This window comes from Gadus chalcogrammus, chromosome 5 (assembly GCF_026213295.1).
Source record: "Gadus chalcogrammus isolate NIFS_2021 chromosome 5, NIFS_Gcha_1.0, whole genome shotgun sequence".
Lineage (NCBI taxonomy): Eukaryota > Metazoa > Chordata > Actinopteri > Gadiformes > Gadidae > Gadus > Gadus chalcogrammus.
This window is the reverse complement of record NC_079416.1, coordinates 22,502,416-22,524,985: the sequence shown is the minus strand read 5'-3', so window position 1 is coordinate 22,524,985 and position 22,570 is coordinate 22,502,416. Positions and strand designations below refer to the sequence as shown.

At 52.1% G+C, this 22,570-nt stretch overlaps 2 protein-coding genes across 2 annotated transcripts in view; one reads left to right on the top strand and one right to left on the bottom strand.

Annotated features, from left to right (window-relative positions):
• The window catches only part of heatr5a (HEAT repeat containing 5a), a 26,929-nt gene extending 6,147 nt beyond the window's left edge, over positions 1-20,782 (bottom strand). The window contains exons 1-32 of the mRNA XM_056589797.1: positions 20,490-20,782; positions 19,922-20,124; positions 19,560-19,771; positions 18,990-19,098; positions 17,921-18,070; positions 17,323-17,494; positions 16,740-16,900; positions 16,004-16,247; positions 15,720-15,842; positions 14,320-14,570; positions 13,698-13,809; positions 13,015-13,167; positions 12,624-12,723; positions 12,295-12,404; positions 11,499-11,668; positions 11,215-11,378; positions 9,972-10,077; positions 9,586-9,776; positions 9,101-9,260; positions 8,693-8,888; positions 7,649-7,818; positions 7,266-7,292; positions 6,842-6,986; positions 6,076-6,258; positions 4,760-4,975; positions 4,107-4,285; positions 3,933-4,001; positions 3,586-3,765; positions 3,290-3,500; positions 2,498-2,602; positions 699-833; positions 1-72 (exon numbers count right to left, since the gene is read on the bottom strand). The exon at positions 1-72 is cut by the window's left edge and continues 56 nt beyond it. Of these exons, the coding sequence (XP_056445772.1) occupies positions 1-72; positions 699-833; positions 2,498-2,602; positions 3,290-3,500; positions 3,586-3,765; positions 3,933-4,001; positions 4,107-4,285; positions 4,760-4,975; positions 6,076-6,258; positions 6,842-6,986; positions 7,266-7,292; positions 7,649-7,818; positions 8,693-8,888; positions 9,101-9,260; positions 9,586-9,776; positions 9,972-10,077; positions 11,215-11,378; positions 11,499-11,668; positions 12,295-12,404; positions 12,624-12,723; positions 13,015-13,167; positions 13,698-13,809; positions 14,320-14,570; positions 15,720-15,842; positions 16,004-16,247; positions 16,740-16,900; positions 17,323-17,494; positions 17,921-18,070; positions 18,990-19,098; positions 19,560-19,771; positions 19,922-20,047 (4,702 nt within the window). The 5' untranslated portion in view covers positions 20,048-20,124; positions 20,490-20,782. The remainder of the gene's footprint in view (positions 73-698; positions 834-2,497; positions 2,603-3,289; positions 3,501-3,585; positions 3,766-3,932; positions 4,002-4,106; positions 4,286-4,759; positions 4,976-6,075; positions 6,259-6,841; positions 6,987-7,265; positions 7,293-7,648; positions 7,819-8,692; positions 8,889-9,100; positions 9,261-9,585; positions 9,777-9,971; positions 10,078-11,214; positions 11,379-11,498; positions 11,669-12,294; positions 12,405-12,623; positions 12,724-13,014; positions 13,168-13,697; positions 13,810-14,319; positions 14,571-15,719; positions 15,843-16,003; positions 16,248-16,739; positions 16,901-17,322; positions 17,495-17,920; positions 18,071-18,989; positions 19,099-19,559; positions 19,772-19,921; positions 20,125-20,489) is intronic.
• Positions 20,602-22,570, top strand: hikeshi (heat shock protein nuclear import factor hikeshi). Its single transcript, XM_056590711.1, has one exon. It carries the CDS (start codon positions 20,895-20,897, stop codon positions 21,495-21,497), a length of 603 nt encoding a protein of 200 aa, XP_056446686.1. The 5' UTR covers positions 20,602-20,894; the 3' UTR covers positions 21,498-22,570.

Genomic DNA, 22,570 nt, shown 5'->3' with positions numbered 1-22,570 from the left:
CCCGCAGACAGGAAGTGATGTTCTCAATCTGGTCCTCAGAATGGGGCGAGCACAGGAACGCCACACTAACGCCTACACACACACACACACACACACACACACACACACACACACACACACACACACACACACACACACACACACACACACACACACACACACACACACACACACACACACACACACACACACACACACACACATTTCCTACTACTGTACAGGTTACCAGCCATAATCTGGAGGTCTTGTTCTAATATTACACATAACACTATACTTAACAATTATTCGCCGAAAGCGAAGTGAATAGTGTGCAGTGAATAGTGAATATTGAAAAGTTAATGAATATACTACACGCGAACACTCCAGTGTTATTATTTATTAGTTTTCATTAGCAGCGTATTTGTTTTTATTAACGTGACGAGGCGACCGTCACGCAATATCCTGAGTTCGAGATCTCAATCCTGGGATATTTCCCGTTATCCAGAGATAGCGAACCAATCAAATTGCGCCATTTTAGGAGGTTCACGTGTAGCATATACTAAAATAATACAGAACACTATGGTGTATATAGAAGTGTATAACACTATGGTGTATAAAGTAGTGTATAACACCATGGTGTAAAACACTATGCTGTATATAGTAGTTTATGTATGTACAATACACAATGCTGTATATAGTAGTATATACTGCATCCTCACCCAGGATGAGGTTCAGTCTGTCCGTGCCGATGTCTTCCTGGCTCTTGGCTCCGCCCCCAGAGTCCCTCTGACCCATGGAGGTGGGCGTGGCCGGGCGAGACAGGTGGGCTGGCTCCTCCTCTGACATCACAAAACCTGGAACACCAATATTAGTACACACTTTATACTACCTTTAACCTTTTAGCAGTATAGAGGAGTATAGAGGACTATGTACAGGAGTGTATAGGGGTTTGTACAGGAGTAGGAGGAGTGTAGAGGAGTATGTACAGGAGTAGGAGGAGTATAGAGGAGTATATAGAGGAGCATGCATAGGAGTATGTACAGGACTATATAGGGGTTGTACAGGTAGGAGTATAGAGGAATATGTACAGGAGTAGGAGGAGTATAGAGGAGTATGTACAGGAGTACGAGGAGTAGAAGATAAAGATAATATAAGACATACTTTATTCATCTCAGCAGAGTAATTTAGAAGGGGTATACAGGGGTAGTATATAGAGGAGTAGAGAGGAGTAGGAGTACAGAGGAGTATAGAGGAGATAGAGGAGTAGGCGGAGAAGCGAGGAGTATATAGAGAAGTATACAGGAGTTAAAGGAGTATGTAGAGGAGTATGTAGAGTATACAGGAGTTAAAGGAGTATGTAGAGGAGTATACAGGAGTTAGAGGAGTATGTAGAGGAGTATACAGGAGTTAGAGGAGTATGTAGAGGAGTATACAGGAGTTAAAGGAGTATGTAGAGGAGTATGTAGAGTATACAGGAGTTAAAGGAGTATGTAGAGGAGTATGTAGAGTATACAGGAGTTAAAGGAGTATGTAGAGGAGTATACAGGAGTTAGAGGAGTATGTAGAGGAGTATGTAGAGTATACAGGAGTTAAAGGAGTATGTAGAGGAGTATGTAGAGTATACAGGAGTTAAAGGAGTATGTAGAGGAGTATACAGGAGTTAGAGGAGTATGTAGAGGAGTATGTAGAGTATACAGGAGTTAAAGGAGTATGTAGAGGAGTATGTAGAGTATACAGGAGTTAAAGGAGTATGTAGAGGAGTATACAGGAGTTAGAGGAGTATGTAGAGGAGTATGTAGACAGAGGAGTATACAGGAGTATGTAGAGGAGTATACAGGAGTTAGAGGCGTATGTAGAGGAGTATATGAGGAGTATGTAATGGAGTAAATGAAGAGTATGTGGGGAGTATATGAGGAGTATGTAATGGAGTAAATGAAGAGTATGTGGGGAGTAAATGAAGAGTATGTGGGGAGTATATGAGGAGTATGTAATGGAGTAAATGAAGAGTATGTGGGGAGTAAATTAAGAGTATGTGGGGAGTATATGAGGAGTATGTGGGGAGTACATGAGGAGTATGTGGGGAGTATATGAGGAGTATGTATGGAGTACATGAGGAGTATGTGGGGAGTACATGAGGAGTATGTGGGGAGTATATGAGGATTATGTAATGGAGTAAATGAAGAGTATGTGGGGAGTAAATGAAGAGTATGTGGGGAGTATATGAGGAGTATGTGGGGAGTACATGAGGAGTATGTGGGGAGTATATGAGGAGTATGTGGGGAGTACATGAGGAGTATGTGGGGAGTACATGAGGAGTATGTGGGGAGTACATGAGGAGTATGTGGGGAGTATATGAAGAGTATGTGGGGAGTACATGAGGAGTATGTGGGGAGTACATGAGGAGTATGTGGGGAGTACATGAGGAGTATGCGGGGAGTATATGGGGAGTATGTGGGGAGTATATGGGGAGTATGTGGGGAGTACATGAGGAGTATGTGGGGGTGGGACGGCAGCTGACCGGTGCTCTGCAGCCAGAGGGCCGAGGCGTGGAGGATGGGGGCCCAGCAGGAGGTGTAGTGACTCCTGGCCTGCTGCTTCGTCTCCGCCGTGAAGAACACTCCTCCTGCAACCGCAACACTAACCCTGTCACAACACTAACCCTGTCACAACACTAACCCTGTCACAACACTAACCCTGTCACAACCCTAACCCTGTCACAACACTAACCCTGTCCCAACACTAACCCTGTCACAACGTTAACCCTGTCACAACGTAACCCTGTCGCAACGTTAACCCTGTCACAACACTAACACTGTCACAACACTAACCCTGTCACAACGTTAACCCTGTCACAACACTAACCCTGTCACAACGTTAACCCTGTCACAACACTAACCCTGTCACAACGTTAACCCTGTCACAACACTAACCCTGTCACAACGTTAACCCTGTCACAACGTTAACCCTTTCACAACACTAACCCTGTCACAACACTAACCCTGTCACAACACTAACCCTGTCACAACGTTAACCCTGTCACAACACTAACCCTGTCACGACACTAACCCTGTCACAACACTAACACTGTCAAAACACTAACCCTGTCACAACGTTAACCCTGTCACAACGTTAACCCTGTCACAACACTAACCCTGTCACAACACTAACCCTGTCACCACGTTAGCCCTGTCACAACACTAACCCTGTCACCACGTTAACCCTGTCACAACACTAACCCCGTCACAACAGCCACCCTGTCACACCAGACACTCTGTCACAACCTTCACCCTGTCACACGCCCCCCCCCTACCGGCAGCGGGGAGCTGAGCTGCGTCCTCCTGGGGGAGGCTCAGAGCGGAGTGGTCCTGCAGCGCTGCCAGCCACAGCCGGCTCAGCGTCGGGAGATCTGATTGGACCAGCTCCAGTAGGTCCGCCCCCACGGACACAGACCCCGAGTCCTCATTGGTCGGGTCCTCCGGCCCGGGGGCGTCGCCCTGCCTCTGCACCGCCACGATGTACACCTGGGGGGGACGCACACAGCTCTGGTCAGGAGGCCGCGGTTACCGTCGGCAACCAGGGTCACGTGACGCCGGGATCCGAGCTGACCTCCGCCCAGGCCTGGAGCACCGCCAGCGTCTCCATGGTGACGGCGGCCTCGTTGTAGAGCGGGCTGGGCCGGTCCCGCCCCCCCTGGAGCTTGGCCAATGAGGAGACGAGGAGCTGGTGGACGCGGCGCAGGTCCCGCAGGTCGCTGACGACCCCGCTGGACAGCCAGGCGCTGCACACCTACAGACGGGGTCAGAGGTCACCGGGTCAGAGGTCACAGGGTCAGAGGTCACAGGGTCAGAGGTCACCGGTCACAGGGTCAGAGGTCGCAGGGTCAGCGGTCACAGGGTCAGCGGTCACAGGGTCAGAGGTCAAAGGCTGACACAGAATGTGATGATGATGAAGACCTGGCAGGCCTTGGCCGTGACATCAGGGGGGGCGTCGGCTGAGAAGGCTGGTCTGAGGGCCGCCCCGACCTACACACACACACACACACACACACACACACACTTCAGTGTACTTGTGAGGACCTTCACGGGCTCTGCATGCGTGCGAGTGTCTGGTCTGTGTGGGTATTCTACGTTGGCCTGGTACTGCTCCAGCAGGCTGTGTCCGGGGAACTCGGGCTCCGGGGAGGAGGAGAAGGCCCTGATGATGAGCAGCAGGGCCTGGAGCCCGGACAGACGCACCGCGTCGCTGGAGTCGGTGGCCGCCATGAAGGACATCCGCACCAGCTCTCCCAGGTGGAGCACCAGGAAGTCTGCAACACACGGCCAGCTAGGGTCGCTCCGGATACACACACCTATCTATATACATCTATATAGATCTATAGAGATAGATACACCCGTCTATATAGATCTATAGAGATCTATATAGATCTATAGAGATGGATACACGTCCTATATACATAGGTGTATCTATATACATCTATAGAGATAGATACACCTATCTAAATATACATCTATAGAGATCTATAGAGATAGATACACCTATCTATATACATCTATAGAGATCTATATAGATCTATAGAGATAAATACACCTATCTATATAGATGCATACACCTATCTATATAGATGTATACACATCTATATAGATCTCCAAAGCCACTTACGACACGTAGAAGTACAGAGTGTGTGTGTGAGTGAGTGAGTGAGTGAGTGAGTGAGTGAGTGAGTGAGTGAGTGAGTGAGTGAGTGAGTGGGTCCGTCTGTCTGTCTGTCTGCCTGTCTCACCCTCGGTCTGGACCTGCCGTAGCTCCTGAGCCAGGGTGATGTTGAAGTGGGCGGGGCCGGCGTTCTGGCTCAGCTCCAGCAGCCGGCCCACGCAGCGCGTGGCGAAGCCCCGCGTCCGCCAGCCCAGGGCGCTGAAGGGCCCCGCCCCCTGCGGGACCGCCCGGAACACCGCCCAGTCGTCACCCCCCTCCTCCTCCGGCTCCACCGCGCCCGAGTCTGGGGGGGGGGGAGGAACACGCTAAGAACACGCTAGAGGAACAGGCTAGTGACACATGGAGAGGAACACGCTAGAGGAACAGGCTAGTGACACATGGAGAGGAACACGCTAGAGGAACAGGCGAGTGACACATGGAGAGGAACATGCCAGTGACACGCTAGAGGAACACGCTAAGAACACGCTAGAGGAACAGGCTAGTGACACATGGAGACGAACACGCTAAGAACACGCTAGAGTTTGGGGAGCATAGTTTGGGGTATTGACAATTTTTTTTTTCCCTCGTTACCCTCTTGTTTAGCTTTTTAAACTTTCTTATCTAACGCGGGCCGCATGGTTCTTGTTGAACAAGCGCCTGACAGTCTCTGTGTCCTGTCTCCCCACACTGTCTTTTATGTTTCTTGGACGGAATGTAACTGGAAATGCTAGAGGAACAGGCTAGTGATACATGGAAAGGAACACGCTAAGTACACGCTAGAGGAACAGATCTAAAGGGACATGCTAGTGACACGCCAGTGACATGTAGTGACACATGTAGAAGAACACGCTGGTCACACATGTAGAGGAACACGCTAGTGACACGCTAGAGGAACCTGCTAGTGACACACGCTAGTGACACATGAGAGGAAAACGTTAGTGACACATGTAGAGGAACACGCTAGTGACACATGTAGAGGAACACGCTAGTGACACATGGAGAGGAACACGCTAGTGACGCATGGAGAGGAACACGCTAGTGACACATGGAGAGGAACACGCTAGTGACGCATGGAGAGGAACACGCTAGTGACACATGGAGAGGAACACGCTAGTGACACATGGAGAGGAACACGCTAGTGACACATGGAGAGGAACACGCTAGTGACTCATGGAGAGGAACACGCTAGTGACACATGGAGAGGAACACGCTAGTGACACATGGAGAGGAACACGCTAGTGACACATGGAGAGGAACACGCTAGTGACTCATGGAGAGGAACACGCTAGTGACACATGAGGTGACACACATGTAGAGGACATGCTGGATGTAACATGTTAGGTGTACACATGTCAGTGTGACATGTTGGTTGTAAGGTGCAAGAGGGTAACCACGGCGACGGACCGGAGGAGGCAGACAGGACGTCCTTGCAGAGCTTGATCCAGTGCAGCAGCCTCCCCCTCTGGACCCCCGAGACCAGGAGGTGGACCAGGGTCTCCTGGACGTCCCTCCTGATCGCCTCCTCCTGCTCCTGGTCCAGCAGCAGGAACAGAGCCCCCTCCAGGCCCACCTCCTTCAGGGTCAGCTCTGGAGACAGAATGGATACACAGGATAGATATACACAGCATAGATATACACAGGATCGATTTACACAGGATCGATATATACAGCATAGATATACACAGCATAGATATACACAGCATAGATATACACAGGATAGATATACACAGCATAGATATACACAGGATAGATTTACACAGGATCGATATATACAGCATAGATATACACAGGATAGAAGTATACAGCATAGATATATACACAGGATAGATATACACAGGATAGAAGTATACAGCATAGATATACACACTGTAGATGTATACAGCATAGATCTACACAGGATAGATATACACACTATAGATGTATACAGCATAGATATACACAGGATAGATGTATACAGTGTAGATAGGCATTATAGATATACACAGGATAGATATACACAGCATAGATATAGACCGAATTTATGTATACACAGTATAGATATACACAGTATAGATTTGTACAGTATAGATATATACAGGATAGATATACACAGTATAGATGGGCACAGTATAGATATGTACAGTATAGATCTATAGATCCATCCAGTGCCGTGTGTAGGGTGTGTGTGTACCTAGCTGGGAGTGGTCCCTACGGTGCAGCTCCTTCACCAGGCCCACCGCGTGCTGGGCCACCTGCAGAGCCCCACGCTGGGCCAGCTGTCTGACACACGACAGCACCGAGCCACGCACACACACGTAGGAGCAGCACACACCCACCTGCACACACACACACACACACACAAACGCGCACACACACACACACACACTCGATTTAAATATACACAACTTCAGAATTGGCAGGTAGGTTCAATATTGAAAGGCACAGTACATGAAGGATAGATATCCACACGCGCACACACACACACACACACACACACACACACACACACACACACACACACACACACACACACACACACACACACACACACACACACACACACACACACACAGTTATATCTATATCTAAAGATCTATATTTGAGGGCAGACCTACCAGCACGGAGCTGTCCAACAACATCTCCTGCAAACGCAAACAAAAACATGGGAAGTATTAGTACACACAGAGATGCGTGATAGCAGTACTCTAGTACTCACACTGAGGACAGGTGGATTGTAGTATCAGTAGTATTAGTTGTAGTACTAGTAGTACTCTGGTACTCACATAGAGGACAGGTGGATTGTAGTATTAGTAGTAAGAGTAGTAGTACTAGTAGTAGTACTGTAGTACTCACACAGAGCTGCTGTACCAGGCGCTCCAGGTGGATAGTATTAGTAGCAGTACTGTAGTACTCACACAGAGCAGCGGTAGCAGGCGCTCCAGGTGGATTGTAGTATTAATAGTATTAGTAGTATTAGTAGTAGTACTGTAGTACTCACACAGAGCAGCGGTACCAGGCGCTCCAGGTGGATGTGGGCGGGGCAGAACAGGTAGAGGTTCTGGAGGCAGGAGACCAGCTGGGACTGGACCAGGGGGTCCGGGCTGGTCTGCAGCATCCAGCAGGCCAACACACAGCTGGCCCGCAGCACGGACACCGCAGGCCGCGCACCTACACACACACACACACACACACACACACACACACACACACACACACTTAGGTTAATGATGAAAAAATATGTATATTAACTAGTGCTGTCAGTTAAACGCGTTAACGGCGTTAACGCAAACCAATTTTAACAGCGTTAATTTTTTTAGTGCGATTAACGCAATTCTTTTTCTTTTATTTCTTTTTGGGGCTCAAAACAAAGAAGCAGTAGCCTGACTGCTATGTTCAAGGCAGTATGTTTGCATGGTCATCGTTTAATTGCACTATAGGCTTTTTTTTTGTATCGTCCTGTTTTGATCAGTATATGCCAATGTTGTTATCAATAAAAAAACATTCACACAAGGCAAGCCGATGCACTTCTCCATGTTGAAAAGAGCATAAAAATGAGAAAAAGTAATGGGTCAAAGAAATCAAGGGATATTTAGCATAGAAAAAGAATTGCGATTAATCGCAATTAATTGTGAGTTAACTATGACATTAATGCGATTAATCGCGATTAAATATTTGAATCGCTTGACAGCACTAATATTAACTAATACATTTGGGAAGAAGAAGAAGAATGTGTGTGTTTGTGTTTGGCGAGTGAGTGAGTGAGTGAGTGAGTGAGTGAGTGAGTGAGTGAGTGAGTGAGTGAGTGTATGAGTAAGTGTATGAGTGAGTGAGTGAGTGAGTGAGTGAGTGAGTGAGTGAGTGAGTGAGTGAGTGAGGGTATGAGTGAGTGAGTGAGTGAGTGAGTGAGTGAGTGAGGGTATGAGTGAGTGAGTGAGTGAGTGAGTGAGTGAGTGAGTGAGTGAGTGAGTGAGTGAGTGAGTGAGTGAGTGAGTGAGTGAGTGAGTGAGTGATTGAGTGAGTGAGTGAGTGAGTGAGTGCTGACTCTGTAGCTCGGGTCCCAGGGCGCTAGTGAGCGCGTGCAGAAGGCGTCCGAGGGCGTGGGGCAGGCCGGGGGGGGAGGGGGGGGAGGAGAGCAGCAGCTGCACCAGGAGGCCGACCGACGGCTCACACACCGACACACACACGCCCCCCCCGCTGGGCACGTCTAGGAGGACACACACACCGTACACACACCACGTCTACACACACACACACACACACACCAGATGTAATTGATAAAAAAATCGATAGAAAGTACAATTCAATTATTAGTTACACTTATTACTGAGAGCTGTGTGTGTGTGTGTGTGTGTGTGTGTGTGTGTGTGTGTGTGTGTGTGTGTGTGTGTGTGTGTGTGTGTGTGTGTGTGTGTGTGTGTGTGTGTGTGTGTGTGTGTGTGTGTGTGTGTACCTGGAGCTCAGGTGAGCTGGTGTCCTGGGCCAGGGTGTTGAGGACCCCCAGACAGGAAGTGAGGTGTTGGGGCGATTGGACTCCGCCCACGTAGCGGTACAGCGCCCCCACGGCCAGGGCGTGGCCGCTCCGCGCCACCGCATCCCTCCCCGACCGCAGCCTGCAGCACACCAGTACAATAAACCAGTACAACCAGTACAGCACACCCAGTACACCCAGTACAATAAAACCAGTACACCCAGTCCAATGCTACCAGTACACCCAGTACAGCACACCCAGTACAATAAAACCAGTACAACCAGTACAGCACACCCAGTACACCCAGTAGAGCACAACCATACAGACAGTGTGTGTGTGTGTGTGTGTGTGTGTGTGTGTGTGTGTGTGTGTGTGTGTGTGTGTGTGTGTGTGTGTGTGTGTGTGTGTGCCTCTCCAGACAGACTACAGACAGTGTGTGTGTGCAGTGTGTAGTGGTCAGTGTGTACCTCTCCAGACAGGCCACAGACAGTGTGTGTGTGAACCCAGGGTCGTTGACGGCCTGCACCAGTCGGGCCAGGCCCTCGGCGGCCGCACAGCGCAGCAGGGGACTCGAGTTCTCCAGAGCCCCGACCAAGAGGGCCAGCGCTGGGGCCCGCAGCTCCTCCGGTCCCAGGCTGAGGCCGCTGCTGCCCAGGTGCTGGGGAGAGGGATGAAGGCAGCGTCCGGTATCACACAGCGTCGCCCCAGGGGACCACGAGAGGCTAAGGGTGTTTGATGATTAAATAAGTCGGGTTTAAGGTCCTGTACAACGGTCCACGCCCAAACCAGGCAGGGATCACCTGACTAGAGTGCAGCCGGGTGTGTTCCCTTAGACACACACGTGGTGCAGTACCTTCAGCAGGCTGCAGAGGGCGGCACACACGTGGGTCTGGACCGTCTGCTGCTTCTGTCCCTTCAGCTGGCTCAGCGAGCGGGAGAACTGCTCCAGGATCTGCAGCCTGGGAGGAGGGACCCAACACGGGTTGGTTAACCTGGCAGGTTATCTGGCCAGCAAGCCGGGTAGTAACTTAGTTACCATTGTGCGCAGTGATGACCTAGTTAGTGAGTTACCTGTGTGCGGTGATGACCTAGTTAGTGAGTTACCTGTGATGACCTAGTTAGTGAGTTACCTGTGATGACCTAGTTAGTGAGTTACCTGTGATGACCTAGTTAGTGAGTTACCCGTGATGACCTAGCTAGTGAGTTATCTGTGACCGCTGATGACCTAGTTAGTGAGTTACCCGTGATGACCTAGCTAGTGAGTTACCAGTGATGACCTAGTCACTGGGTTACCTGTGGGCGGTGATGACCTAGCTAGTTAGTTACCTATGAGGAGTGATGACCTAGTTAGTGAGTGACCGGTGATGACCTAGTTAGAGAGCTACCTGTGAGCCATGCTGACCTAATAGTTAGTGAGTTACCTGTGGTGACCTAGTTAGTGAGTTACAGGTGATGACCTAGTTAGTGAGTTACCTGTGATGACCTAGTTAGTGGGTTACCTCTGCGCGGTGATGACCTAGTTAGTGGGTTACCTGTGATGACCTAGTTAGTGGGTTACCTGTGCACGGTGATGACCTAGTTAGTGGGTTACCTGTGCGCGGTGATGACCTAGTTAGTGGGTTACCTGTGATGACCTAGTTAGTGGGTTACCTCTGCGCGGTGATGACCTAGTTAGTGGGTTACCTGTGATGACCTAGTTAGTGGGTTACCTGTGCACGGTGATGACCTAGTTAGTGGGTTACCTGTGCGCGGTGATGACCTAGTTAGTGGGTTACCTGTGATGACCTAGTTAGTGGGTTACCTGTGCGCGGTGATGACCTAGTTAGTGGGTTACCTGTGCGCGGTGATGACCTGGTTAGTGGGTTACCTGTGATGACCTAGTTAGTGGGTTACCTGTGCGCGGTGATGACCTAGTTAGTGGGTTACCTGTGCGCGGTGATGACCTGGTTAGTGGGTTACCTGTTATGACCTAGTTAGTGAGTTACCTGTGGTGACCTAGTTAGTGAGTTACAGGTGATGACCTAGTTAGTGGGTTACCTGTGCGCGGTGATGACCTAGTTAGTGGGGTACCTGTGATGACCTAGTTAGTGGGTTACCTGTGCGCGGTGATGACCTGGGGGAACAGCTCTCCAAACAGCTGGACGGCGGCAGCTGTCAGCGCCACGGCCGGAGGGAGGGGGGCCGGGGAGTCCTCCCCCCCGTCGCAGAGGGAGAAGGGGTCGTTGTCAAGGTTACCGCCTCCCACACCGCTGCTATGGAGCTGAGAGGGGAGGGGCGGGAGGAAGCTCATCAGACCACACCAAACCAACCTCAACCAAAGACCGGAACTCAGCCCTGCAGACCGACGGAGGGACCAGAGACAGGATGTGATGTCACCCACCCTCTCCTCGATGGAGCCGCGGCCCAAGGGGCCGAAGGCGGGGCCCAACAGCATCAGGTCGTCGTGGTGACAGAGGGCGGGGAGCAGGGTGAGGTCGGAGCACGGCTGGGTGGCGTTCTCCGGGCCGGACAGGTCGCTGAGCAGCTCCTTCATCACCACGCCGTAGCTCTCTGAGGAAGAGGAGCCACGGGTTCCGTTATGACATCACAACTTGTCCTGTTATGACGTCACAACATGTCCTGTTATGACATCAGAACATATTGTTATGACAACACAACATGTTCTGTTATGACATCAGAACATGTCCTGTATGATATCACAACATGTCCTGTTATGACATCACAACGACTTCTGTCATGACATCAGAACATGTCCTGTTATGACATCACAATGACTTCTGTCATGACATCAGAACATGTTCTGTTATGACACCAGAACATGCCCTGTTATGACATCAGAGCATGCTCTGTTATGACATCAGAACATGCCCTGTTATGACACCAGAACATGCCCTGTTATGACATCAGAGCATGCTCTGTTATGACATCAGAACATGCCCTGTTATGACACCAGAACATGTCCTGTTATGACACCAGAACATGCCCTGTTATGACATCAGAGCATGTCCTGTTATGACATCACAACATGTCCTGTTATGACATCACCGTAGGTCTGAGGAGCTCCATGATGACCTCCAGGGAGAACGCTGACCTCACATGCCGGGTTACCGCTCACACTCTAGCCGACAGAAGTGTGTTCTGAAGCTAGGTTGTGTCGTCCGTGTCGTCACGGTTACCTTGGTAGGTGTGGGGGGGCAGCAGGGCCAGGACCTGGTACAGCCTCAATCTGTACAGGACCGCCCAGGGGCGGAGGGGGGGCCCATAGGAACGGTTCAGAGAGGAGCACCTGGGACACACACACACACACACACACACGCAGACACACACACACACACACACACACAGGTACACACAACATAAACGCACAAATAAGCACACACAGATATATAAACACGCACGCCCGCACAGACACACACACACACACACACATATAGAAGCACACGCACACACAATATTTAACACACACACACACACCACATGTACACACACAGACACACACACTGACTTTGCGAGCAGCGCCACGGCGCAGGCCAGCGGTGTGAGCAGGCGGGAGATGATGTCATCGGTCAGCAGCTCTCTGCAGTGCAGCAGCAGGCTCTTCAACACTGCAGGACGCGCGCACACGCACACACACACACACACACACACACACACACATACACACACACACACACACACACACACACGAGCTACAGGTGAGCTACAGGTGAGCTGCAGTAGAGTTACAGGTGAGCTTCAGGTGAGCTTCAGGTGAGCTACAGGTGAGCTTCAGGTGAGCTTCAGGTGAGCTACAGGTGAGCTACAGGTAAGCTACAGGTGAGCTACAGGTGAGCTACAGGTGAGCTACAGGTGAGCTACAGGTGAGCTACAGGTGAGCTTCAGGTGAAGATACTGACCGCAGAGCGCCCCGGCCCGGCCCTCTAGGGTCACCTGCCAGGTGAAGCAGTCCCCACGGTGCAGCTCCATGTCCTGCTCCCTGACGGAGGGGGGGAACACACACCTGACCAGCAGCAGCACGCGGCCCAGGTGATGCTCCAGCACCGCCGCACCTGGAGGGGATCCACAGGACTGTCAACACACGCAGCACAGTGGGGCCCTTCTGTACCCCGGGGGGGGACCCCCACCTGCCCAGGGTGGTGTACCCTCTCATACCCAGGGGGGTGTACCCTCTAAACCCAGGGTGGTGTACCCCCACCTACCCAGGGGGGTGGACCCTCTAAACCCAGGGGGGTGGACCCCCACCTGCCTAGGGGGGTGGACCCTCACATACCCAGGGTACTGTACCCTCTAAACTCAGGGTGGTGTACCCTCTAAACCCAGGGTGGTGTACCCTCACATACCCAGGGTAGTGTACCCCCACCTACCCAGGGTGGTGTACCCTCACATACCCAGGGTGGTGTACCCTCTAAACCCAGGGTGGTGTACCCTCTCATACCCAGGATGGTGTACCCTCACATACCCAGGGTGGTGTACCCTCTCATACCCAGGGTGGTGTACCCTCACATACCCAGGGTGGTGTACCCTCTCATACCCAGGGTGGTGTACCCTCACATACCCAGGGTGGTGTACCCTCACATACCCAGGGTGCAGAGTGAAGACAGCAGCAGCCAGCCAGCCTGAGTCCTCTGCAGGGACAGGCGACTGTTCTGATTGGCCGAGCGCAGGAGGTCTTCGGCCACGCCCAGGACCAGCTGCACCACACAATGTACACAAGCAAGACAGGATACAAATAGATGAGGAGGTGAGATACAGGTGAGCTACAGGTGAGTCACCGGTGACTCATCGGTAAGCTATAGGTGAGTCACCGCTGAGCTACAGGTGAGCTACAGGTGAGCCACAGGTGGGCTACAAGTGATTCAGCGGTGAGCTAATTTAAAGGTAAGCTAGTGCTGAGCTTTAGGTGAGCTAGTGGTGAGTCACAGGTGAGCTACATGTGAACTAGAGGTTAATCACTGGTGAGTCACACAGGTGAGCTACAGGTGAGTCACAGGTGAGCTAACGGTGAGCTAACGGTGAGCTAACGGTGAGCTAACGGTGAGCTAACGGTGAGCTACAGACGAGCTACAGGTTAGTTAAAGGGTGAGCTACAGGTGAGCTACAGGTGAGTCACAGGTGAGCTAGAGGTGAGCTAACAGTGAGCTAACGGTGAGCTACAGGTGAGTCACAGGTGAACTCCAGGTGTAACGGCAGGTATGCAGTACCTTGGCCTTGCTGTGGGGAAGGCCCAGGGCGCAGTGCTGGGCTCCGGCCAGCAGGGCGGCGACAGCGGCACTGTACCCGGACACGGCCTCCGGGGACGACTTTAGGGCCGCCAGGCGCTCGGCGCACCTGTCCAGCAGCACGCAGCGCTGGGAGGGCATCGCCATGGCAACGCTGCGGAGGCACCAGGCGGCGGCCAGCCGCGCTGGCGCCGCCGGGTGGAGTAGGACGGAGACCACGGTGTCTAGGAGGGCTACGCGCACACACACACACACACACACACACACACACACACACACACACACACACACACACACATAAATGCAGGAAACCCCAGTTCGCTTGCAGTATTCCACGTGTGTATACCAGGTGTGTGTGGGTACCAGGTGTGTCTACCAGGTGTGTGTGTGTATGTGTGTACCAGGTGCGTGTACCAGGTGTGTTACCTGTACCAGGTGTGTGTACCAGGTGTGTGTACCAGGTAGGGGTGCAACGGATCATCATTGATCCGTGATCCGTTCGGATCATCTATTTCGGTTCGGCACACGCATGATCCGCGGATTGATTTATGAAAAAAACAATTTTTGCGCATGTTCAGTCCACACACAGCCGTAACCATTCCTGCTAGTTCCAGGGACAGAGCTACTTAACACGCTCTGGGTAAAAGTCTGCAACAGTTCCCTTTTCAATAAGCAAACAGTCCTATGGCTCGTTGTGATTTATTGTCCTCAGCGTACAACATGAAGAACAGTGGGCATGGAAAATAAAAGTAGGCTAGACTTCGGTGACTACTGTAACGATAACTGCTGCCTCCAGTGCTACGTCTGTTTCCATACTCGCGCTGCCACACAAACCTGTCGCCTAGGTTACCACACAGACGTAACACGTAGCTGACATAGCGATTGCTAACATAAAGAAAAACACATCGAGCATGGCCACGCATTTACAGCGACATCACCCCGGTGTTTCACTGACAGGAGTGAAACCGAAAGCGGCTCAACAACCGCTCATCACCGCGGCATTTAAGCAGCCCCTTCTTCCACAATCAGACCGGGCTAAAGCAATCACAAACGCTATTTTTTTTTTTTTTTTGCTGATCCGAAAAATGATCCGATCCGTGACTCTGATCCGAGGAACAATCCGAACCGTGAGTTTTTTGATCCGTTGCACCCCTAGTACCAGGTGTGTTACCTGTACCAGGTGTGCGTACCAGGTGTGTGTACCGGTGTGTTACCTGTACCAGGTGTGCATACCAGGTGCGTGTACCAGTTGTGTTACCTGTACCAGGTGTGTGTACCAGGTGTGTTACCTGTACCAGGTGTGTGTACCAGTTGTGTTACCTGTACCAGGTGCGTGCACCAGGTGTGCTACCTGTACCAGGTGTGTGTACCAGGTGCGTTACCTGTGCAGGGGTCTGTGATGAGGGGGGCGGCGGTGGAGCCGAGGCTGCGGAGGACCCGGGCCAGCTCCAGCAGATAGCACTCCAGCATGATGTGACCCTGAACCCCTTCTGGAGAACCGCTGTCTGCACACACACACACGTAATGAAGAACTGAGTCTGTGTGTGTAGGTGTGTGTGTGTGTGTGTGTGTGTGTGTGTGTGTGTGTGTGTGTGTGTGTGTGTGTGTGTGTGTGTGTGTGTGTGTGTGTGTGTGTGTGCGCTCGTGCGTGCGTGCGTGGTCTCACCTAGTGCTGCTGTGTGCACGGCCAGGCAGACGTGCCTGGCGGCGTTGGCCAGGGCCTTCTCCCCCAGCAGCGGGCCCAGGACGGAGCGCAGGATGTAGGAGAGGCAGCCCCGCGTGCAGGCCGAGGAGGCGGGGCTGTGGGCGGCCCGGGGCTGGTGGGCGAGCGGCGCCAGGAGGCCCAGCAGCCCGGGGAGGCTGCCCTCCAGCCAGGAGCTCCCCATGGTGGACACCATCACCACGCAGGCCTGCAGGGGAGGGGCCGGGGGGGGGTGGGGGCGGTTACAGCGTGTTCCTGAATCCTCGGACGCCAGCCCTCCGAGATGCACGTTTGACGTCACTTCCGGTCTCGTGGCGCAAGAAAGCTGGGAGATCTTCGACTTTCGACTCGGAAGTCTGGCGTTTCAGGATTCAGGAACAAACCATTATACTATGCCGACGCAATGACGACGTTGATAGGTGTCGTTGCTCTGCCAACACAACAGTGTGGAAGATGGTAACCGAATGGTTGCTATGCCAACGCAACAGCGTGGAAGACGGTAACCGAATGGTTGCTATGCCAACGCACCAGTGTGGATGACGGTAACTGAGTGGTTGCTATGCCAACTCACCAGTGTGGATGACGGTAACCGAGTGGTTGCTATGCCAACGCACCAGTGTGGATGACGGTAACCGAGTGGTTGCTATGCCAACGCACCAGCGTGGATGACGGTAACCGAGTGGTTGCCATGCCGACTCACCTGGGCCACGCCCATGCGGACGTCCTTGCCCACGGAGCTGGTTCCCTTCAGCATGTCTCCGCTGGCCCGCAGGAAGCTGGCCCCGCCCCTCAGGAACCCGGCCGTCAGCACGTCCATCACCTCCTCCAGGGTCCGGCCCCGGCCCCCCGGCTGCACCGCCGCTGCAGGGGTGAGGTGTGGTGCGTTGTCATGGTTACTGGGATGGACACACACTGGGGTGGATTGCTATGTTCGGCTACTATGGTATGGATCTTACTATGGTTTCTAGTGTAGTAACTACAGTATGGATGTTGCTAGGGTTACTGATGTAGTTACCGGTAAAGATGTTGCCATGTTTCTAGTGTAGTTACTATGGTATGGATGTTGCTATGGTTACTGATGTAGTTACCGGTAAAGATGTTGCCATGTTTCTAGTGTAGTTACTATGGTATGGATGTTGCTATGGTTACTGATGTAGTTACCGGTAAAGATTGTTGCCATGTTTCTAGTGTAGTTACTATGGTATGGATGTTGCTATGGTTACTGATGTAGTTACTGGTATGGATATTGGAAGGGTTAGGACCCAGGACCCTGTCCTGCGTACCGATTGGCTGCCGTGGCTGGAGGGCGGCGGCCAGCAGGGTGCCCAGCAGTCTGGCCACGCCCACTCGCACCTGATAGGTGGAGCCCTGGAAGGCCCTGCAGCATAGAGTGGCCATGTTGTGCAGCTCAGAGGACCAGAGGAAGACTGCCTCGCGCTGCAGCTCTAACAGACACTGGCACACAAGACACACATTCAGCTACACACTCACACACCTGTTCACAATATATACAACCTACAACTACACACACACTTATGTATAACATACAACTACACACGCCTTTACACAATACATACCTACACACACACACACACCTACATACACACCAATACACAATATACAACCTACAACTACACACACCCATACCTACAACGACACAAACCTACACACACCAATAACCACAGACAAATATACACAATATATATACCTACAGACACCTGCGACAACTCACACACACACACACACACACACACACACACACACACACACACACACACACACACACACACACACACACACACACACACACACACACACACACACACACACACACACACACACACACACACACACAGGGGTCTCAGGGGGGGCTGTGGTTACCATGGCAGCGGCCCAGCGGACCCCCAGGGAGCGGTCGGTCAGGGAGGCCCGGGCCACCTTGTAGATCTCCCGGTGGCACGGGGCGGGGCCGGAACCCAACCCCCGCAGGGCCCGCTCCACCGCCAGCAGGATCTCATACCGGCCCTGGGACTGGAACCCAACACACGTTAGAGAGAGAACCGGCCCTGGGACTGGAACCCAACACACGTTAGAGAGAACCAGCCCTGGGACTGGAACCCAACACACGTTAGAGAGAGAACCGGCCCTGGGACTGGAACCCAACACACGTTAGAGAGAACCGGCCCTGGGACTGGAACCCAACACACGTTAGAGAGAACCGGCCCTGGGACTGGAACCCAACACACGTTAGAGAGAACCAGCCCTGGGACTGGAACCAACACACGTTATAGAGAGAACCGGCCCTGGGACTGGAACCCAACACACGTTAGAGAGAACCAGCCCTGGGACTGGAACCCAACACACGTTAGAGAGAGAACCGGCCCTGATGGGACTGGAACCCAACACACGTTAGAGAGAACCGGCCCTGGGACTGGAACCCAACACACGTTAGAGAGAGAACCGGCCCTGGGACTGGAACCCAACACACGTTAGAGAGAACCGGCCCTGGGACTGGAACCCAACACACGTTAGAGAGAACCAGCCCTGGGACTGGAACCAACACACGTTATAGAGAGAACCGGCCCTGGGACTGGAACCCAACACACGTTATAGAGAGAACCGGCCCTGGGACTGGAACCCAACACACGTTAGAGAGAGAACCGGCCCTGGGACTGGAACCCAACACACGTTAGAGAGAACCGGCCCTGGGACTGGAACCCAACACACGTTAGAGAGAACCAGCCCTGATGGGACTGGAACCCAACACAGGTTATAGAGAACCAGCCCTGGGACTGGAACCCAACACACGTACTAGAGAGAACCAGCCCTGATGGGACTGGAACCCAACACAGGTTATGGGACTAGAACCCAGCAGGGTATGAGAACCGGGACTAGAACCCAGCAGGGCATGAGAACCGGGACTAGAACCCAGCAGGGTATGGGGTCGTACCTCAGCATTCCTGAAGGCCTTCAGCAGGTTCACCAGCGAGTCTTTGAAGGAGTGGAGCAACGTCCGGCCCAGCTGCTCATACAGAGAGCCCAGACAGGCTATCGCAGCACTGACACACACACACACACACACACACACACACACACACACACACACACACACACACACACACACACACACACACACACACACACACACACACACACACACACACACACACACACACACACACGTTTTCAATTTTAGAAGTAGTGCCATTTCTGAGCGTCCGTGTGGGTCTGTCTCAAATTATTTTTGTTTCTCTCAAAGTATGTCGTCTGTGTATGAGTCTGTCTGTCTGTGTTAAAGACTGTCCGTCCATATTAAAGTCTGTCTGTGTTAAAGTCCGTCTGTCTGTGTTAAAGCCTGTCTGTCTGTCCGTCTGTGTTAAAGTCTGTCTGTCTGTCTGTCTGTGTTAAAGTCTGTCTGTCTGTCTGTCTGTCTGTCGGTCTGTCTGTGTTAAAGTCTGTCTGTCTGTCTGTCTGTCTGTCGGTCTGTCTGTCTGTGTTGAAGTCCGTCTGCCTGTCTCACAGTCTGGTGGGGAGGCTGGAGGGGGCGTCGTCCTTGCTGCGGATGATGGCGTTGCACATGTCCACCGATTGGCCGGCTGAGAGGGGGTCTCCCAGGCGGTACAGCAGGGCCAGGCAGTGGGCCAATAGGCAGCGGGTGGGCGGGCCAGGGGAGCCGGTCAGAACCGCCTGGAGCTGGTTCACCAGACGCACCTGGTTTGCCTTCACCTCCACCTGGAGAGAGAGGTTAGAGAGAGAGAGAGAGAGAGAGAGAGAGAGAGAGACAGGTTATAGAGAGACAGGTTATGTAGAGAGACAGGTCATAGACAAACTGGTCATAGAGACAGACAGGTCATAGAGAGAGACAGGTTATGAGAGTCTCACCCGGGTTGTAGCAGGCAGGAGGTGCTTCAGGTTGGTCAGCCACTGGAAGACGACCTCTGACCTCTGGGTTACCCCCAGGAGGGCGCACGCCTCCTCATCCAGCAGGAGGCTGTGGTCCTGCTCCATCCTCTCTCCTCCTCCTCCCTGCTCCAGTCTCCTCTTATGGGGAAACTCTTCTGCTGTAGGTCATTATTCTGAACCTCCTTGGGCGAAGAGAGGAGAGGAGAGGGAGGTTTATAACAATGACCTGAAGACTGACTACCAGCTAATGAATCATTCAGTATCTAGAAATAGATCCGCCCCACTCTCTCACACACACACACACACACACACACACACACACACACACACACACACACACACACACACACACACACACACACACACACACACACACACCTCTATTCTCTACGCTGATAAAATATATAAACCCATTTAGTTGTCACACTAAATTAAAACTGGTTAAAGGTTCAGTGAGTTTAGAACTTGTTTTTCAGAGCTAAGCTATGAGATCACACAGCAGACCAATAAAGTAGATAGAATCAGACCAATTGGGTCGATAAGTCACCTCAGCCCTTGACTCCAACGCGGCGCTCTGAGCAGGTATTTCCCGGTTTATTTAGTACTAACGTGACAGTTAAACCTCTGTCTATAACTCCTCTAAACTACTGCTAGCTGTTAGCAGATCACAAGGATAGCCAGTCGACTACCGAACCGTCGAACACGCCCAACAGGCGGGACCTGTCCAGGCTGCAGAGCCGATAGTCGAGCTGTGGATGAGGGGGCAGGACAGAAGTTTCTCTCCAACACGCCGAGAACATCAACCGAACCTTGAAGTTATTATTGATTACTGTGGACACAACCACGGCGGGCCGGGTTTATTCTCTACGGGATTAGACCCGTTAAGAAGTGAGTCTAGTGTGTGGCTCCCGCTAGCCTGGTGCTAGCCTGGCGCTAGCTGTGGTTCTTCGGTATGTTGGGCTGCCTGGTGGCGGGCCGGCTGGTCCAGACCGACCCGCTCAGGGTCGCTGGGGATAAGTTCGTGTTCAACCTAGCGGACTACGAGAGCGTGAACCATGTGGTGGTGTTCCTGTTGGGTACGGAGCCCTTCCCGGCCGGAATGGGGGGCGCCGTGTACTTCTCGTTCCCTGACCCGGCGGCTGGGGGACAGGTGTGGCAGCTGCTCGGCTTCATCACCAACGAGAAGCCGAGCGCCATCTTCAAGATCTCCGGCCTGAAGGCGGGAGAGGCAGGAGGCACGCACCCCTTCGGGACGATGGGGGCCGCCTCCCCGGCCATCTCCATGGCCCAGGTCGGGGTGTCCGTGGAGTTGCTGGACCAGCTAGCCCAGCAGACCCCGGTGTCGGCCGCCACCGTGTCCACCGTGGACCCCTTCATGCAGTTCACGCAGAAGATGCTGGACAGTTTGTACAACTTTGCGTGTTCGTTCTCCGTCACCCAGGCCCAGATGACCCCCAGCCCCAGCGAGAGCTTCATCCCGTCCAGCTGCATCCTCCGCTGGTACGAGAACTTCCAGCGACGGCTGGCCCAGAACCCCACCTTCTGGAAGAGCTGAACGACCCCAAGCGCCCGGAGCAGGACGGGGTCGCCGACCCGCTCCTGGGGGGTCCTTGTTGCCAAAGCAGAGCCGCTGCATGATGATGCCCTGAACCAGACCCAAACATATTTATTTAAAGGGTTTTAACTTTGCTATCTAGTTGCTAAGCTCCGCAGCACATATTCGGCTCGGATTTAAATAATAAAAGTATATTAACAAGGTTCTAGTCCTTGAATGCTTCTGAGGCGAAGTGTGTAATAGTGATTTATTCATCTGCTGTACATGTGACCCTTCCGTGCTCTATATATATATATATATTTCAATCATGAGGCAGCCCTACTTTACAGACAGGCCTACCTGCGATGTTTACATCAGTTCAAACAAAGTGTCAGACTTCCTACTTGTCATTAACGTATATTTTGCCATGGTTCAATATAACTACTAAATCGTATCATCAGGATAGTGCAATTGACGAATTATTTGAATTAAATAAAGTAAACATCATACCATAACCACCCATCACCACAACTGAACCCAGCGTTCTGTCTCCATCCCACAACGCCGTCTTCCCTGTGACGATTTTTTGCTTGTTTTTGGAATTATAGGACATTTACGAGCAAATATTTCAGGCTAGTCGGCACCGTGCCTGAATAGGCTCCTTGACCAGATCGTTGGAACGAGCTCCATGACCTGATCAGGCGTCCTCGAGGAGCCGCTATAAAGCAGGTTAAATGACTGGTCAAGTGAATCTGGTGCTCAAGTACCTCCCTCCACTAACCACCTTGCCTTGGCTGGTAGGGTTGGGTTGTTGGCTCATGAGCGAGCGTGTGTGTGGGGACACACCCCGACTTCACCCTTCCAAAGACGCCAACCCTTTCACCAACCACACGTTCGCTCATACATAAAGTACAAAACACAAAAACTGTTTAGAGGTAACAGCCCGATGTTTAAGTTTTGATATTTAAATACAAGAACATAGAGGCTATAGTAAATATTAAGAATGATGTAAAAACGTGAAACAAAGTCACTCGCTTTGACAAACAAAATATATTTAAGAGGTAACAGTCCCATGTTTAAATATAACTATATAA

Coding starts and splice junctions, on each gene's coding strand:
- hikeshi (XM_056590711.1), top strand. CDS start 20,895: ATGTTGGGCTGCCTGGTGGCGGGCCGGCTGGTCCAGACCGACCCGCTC.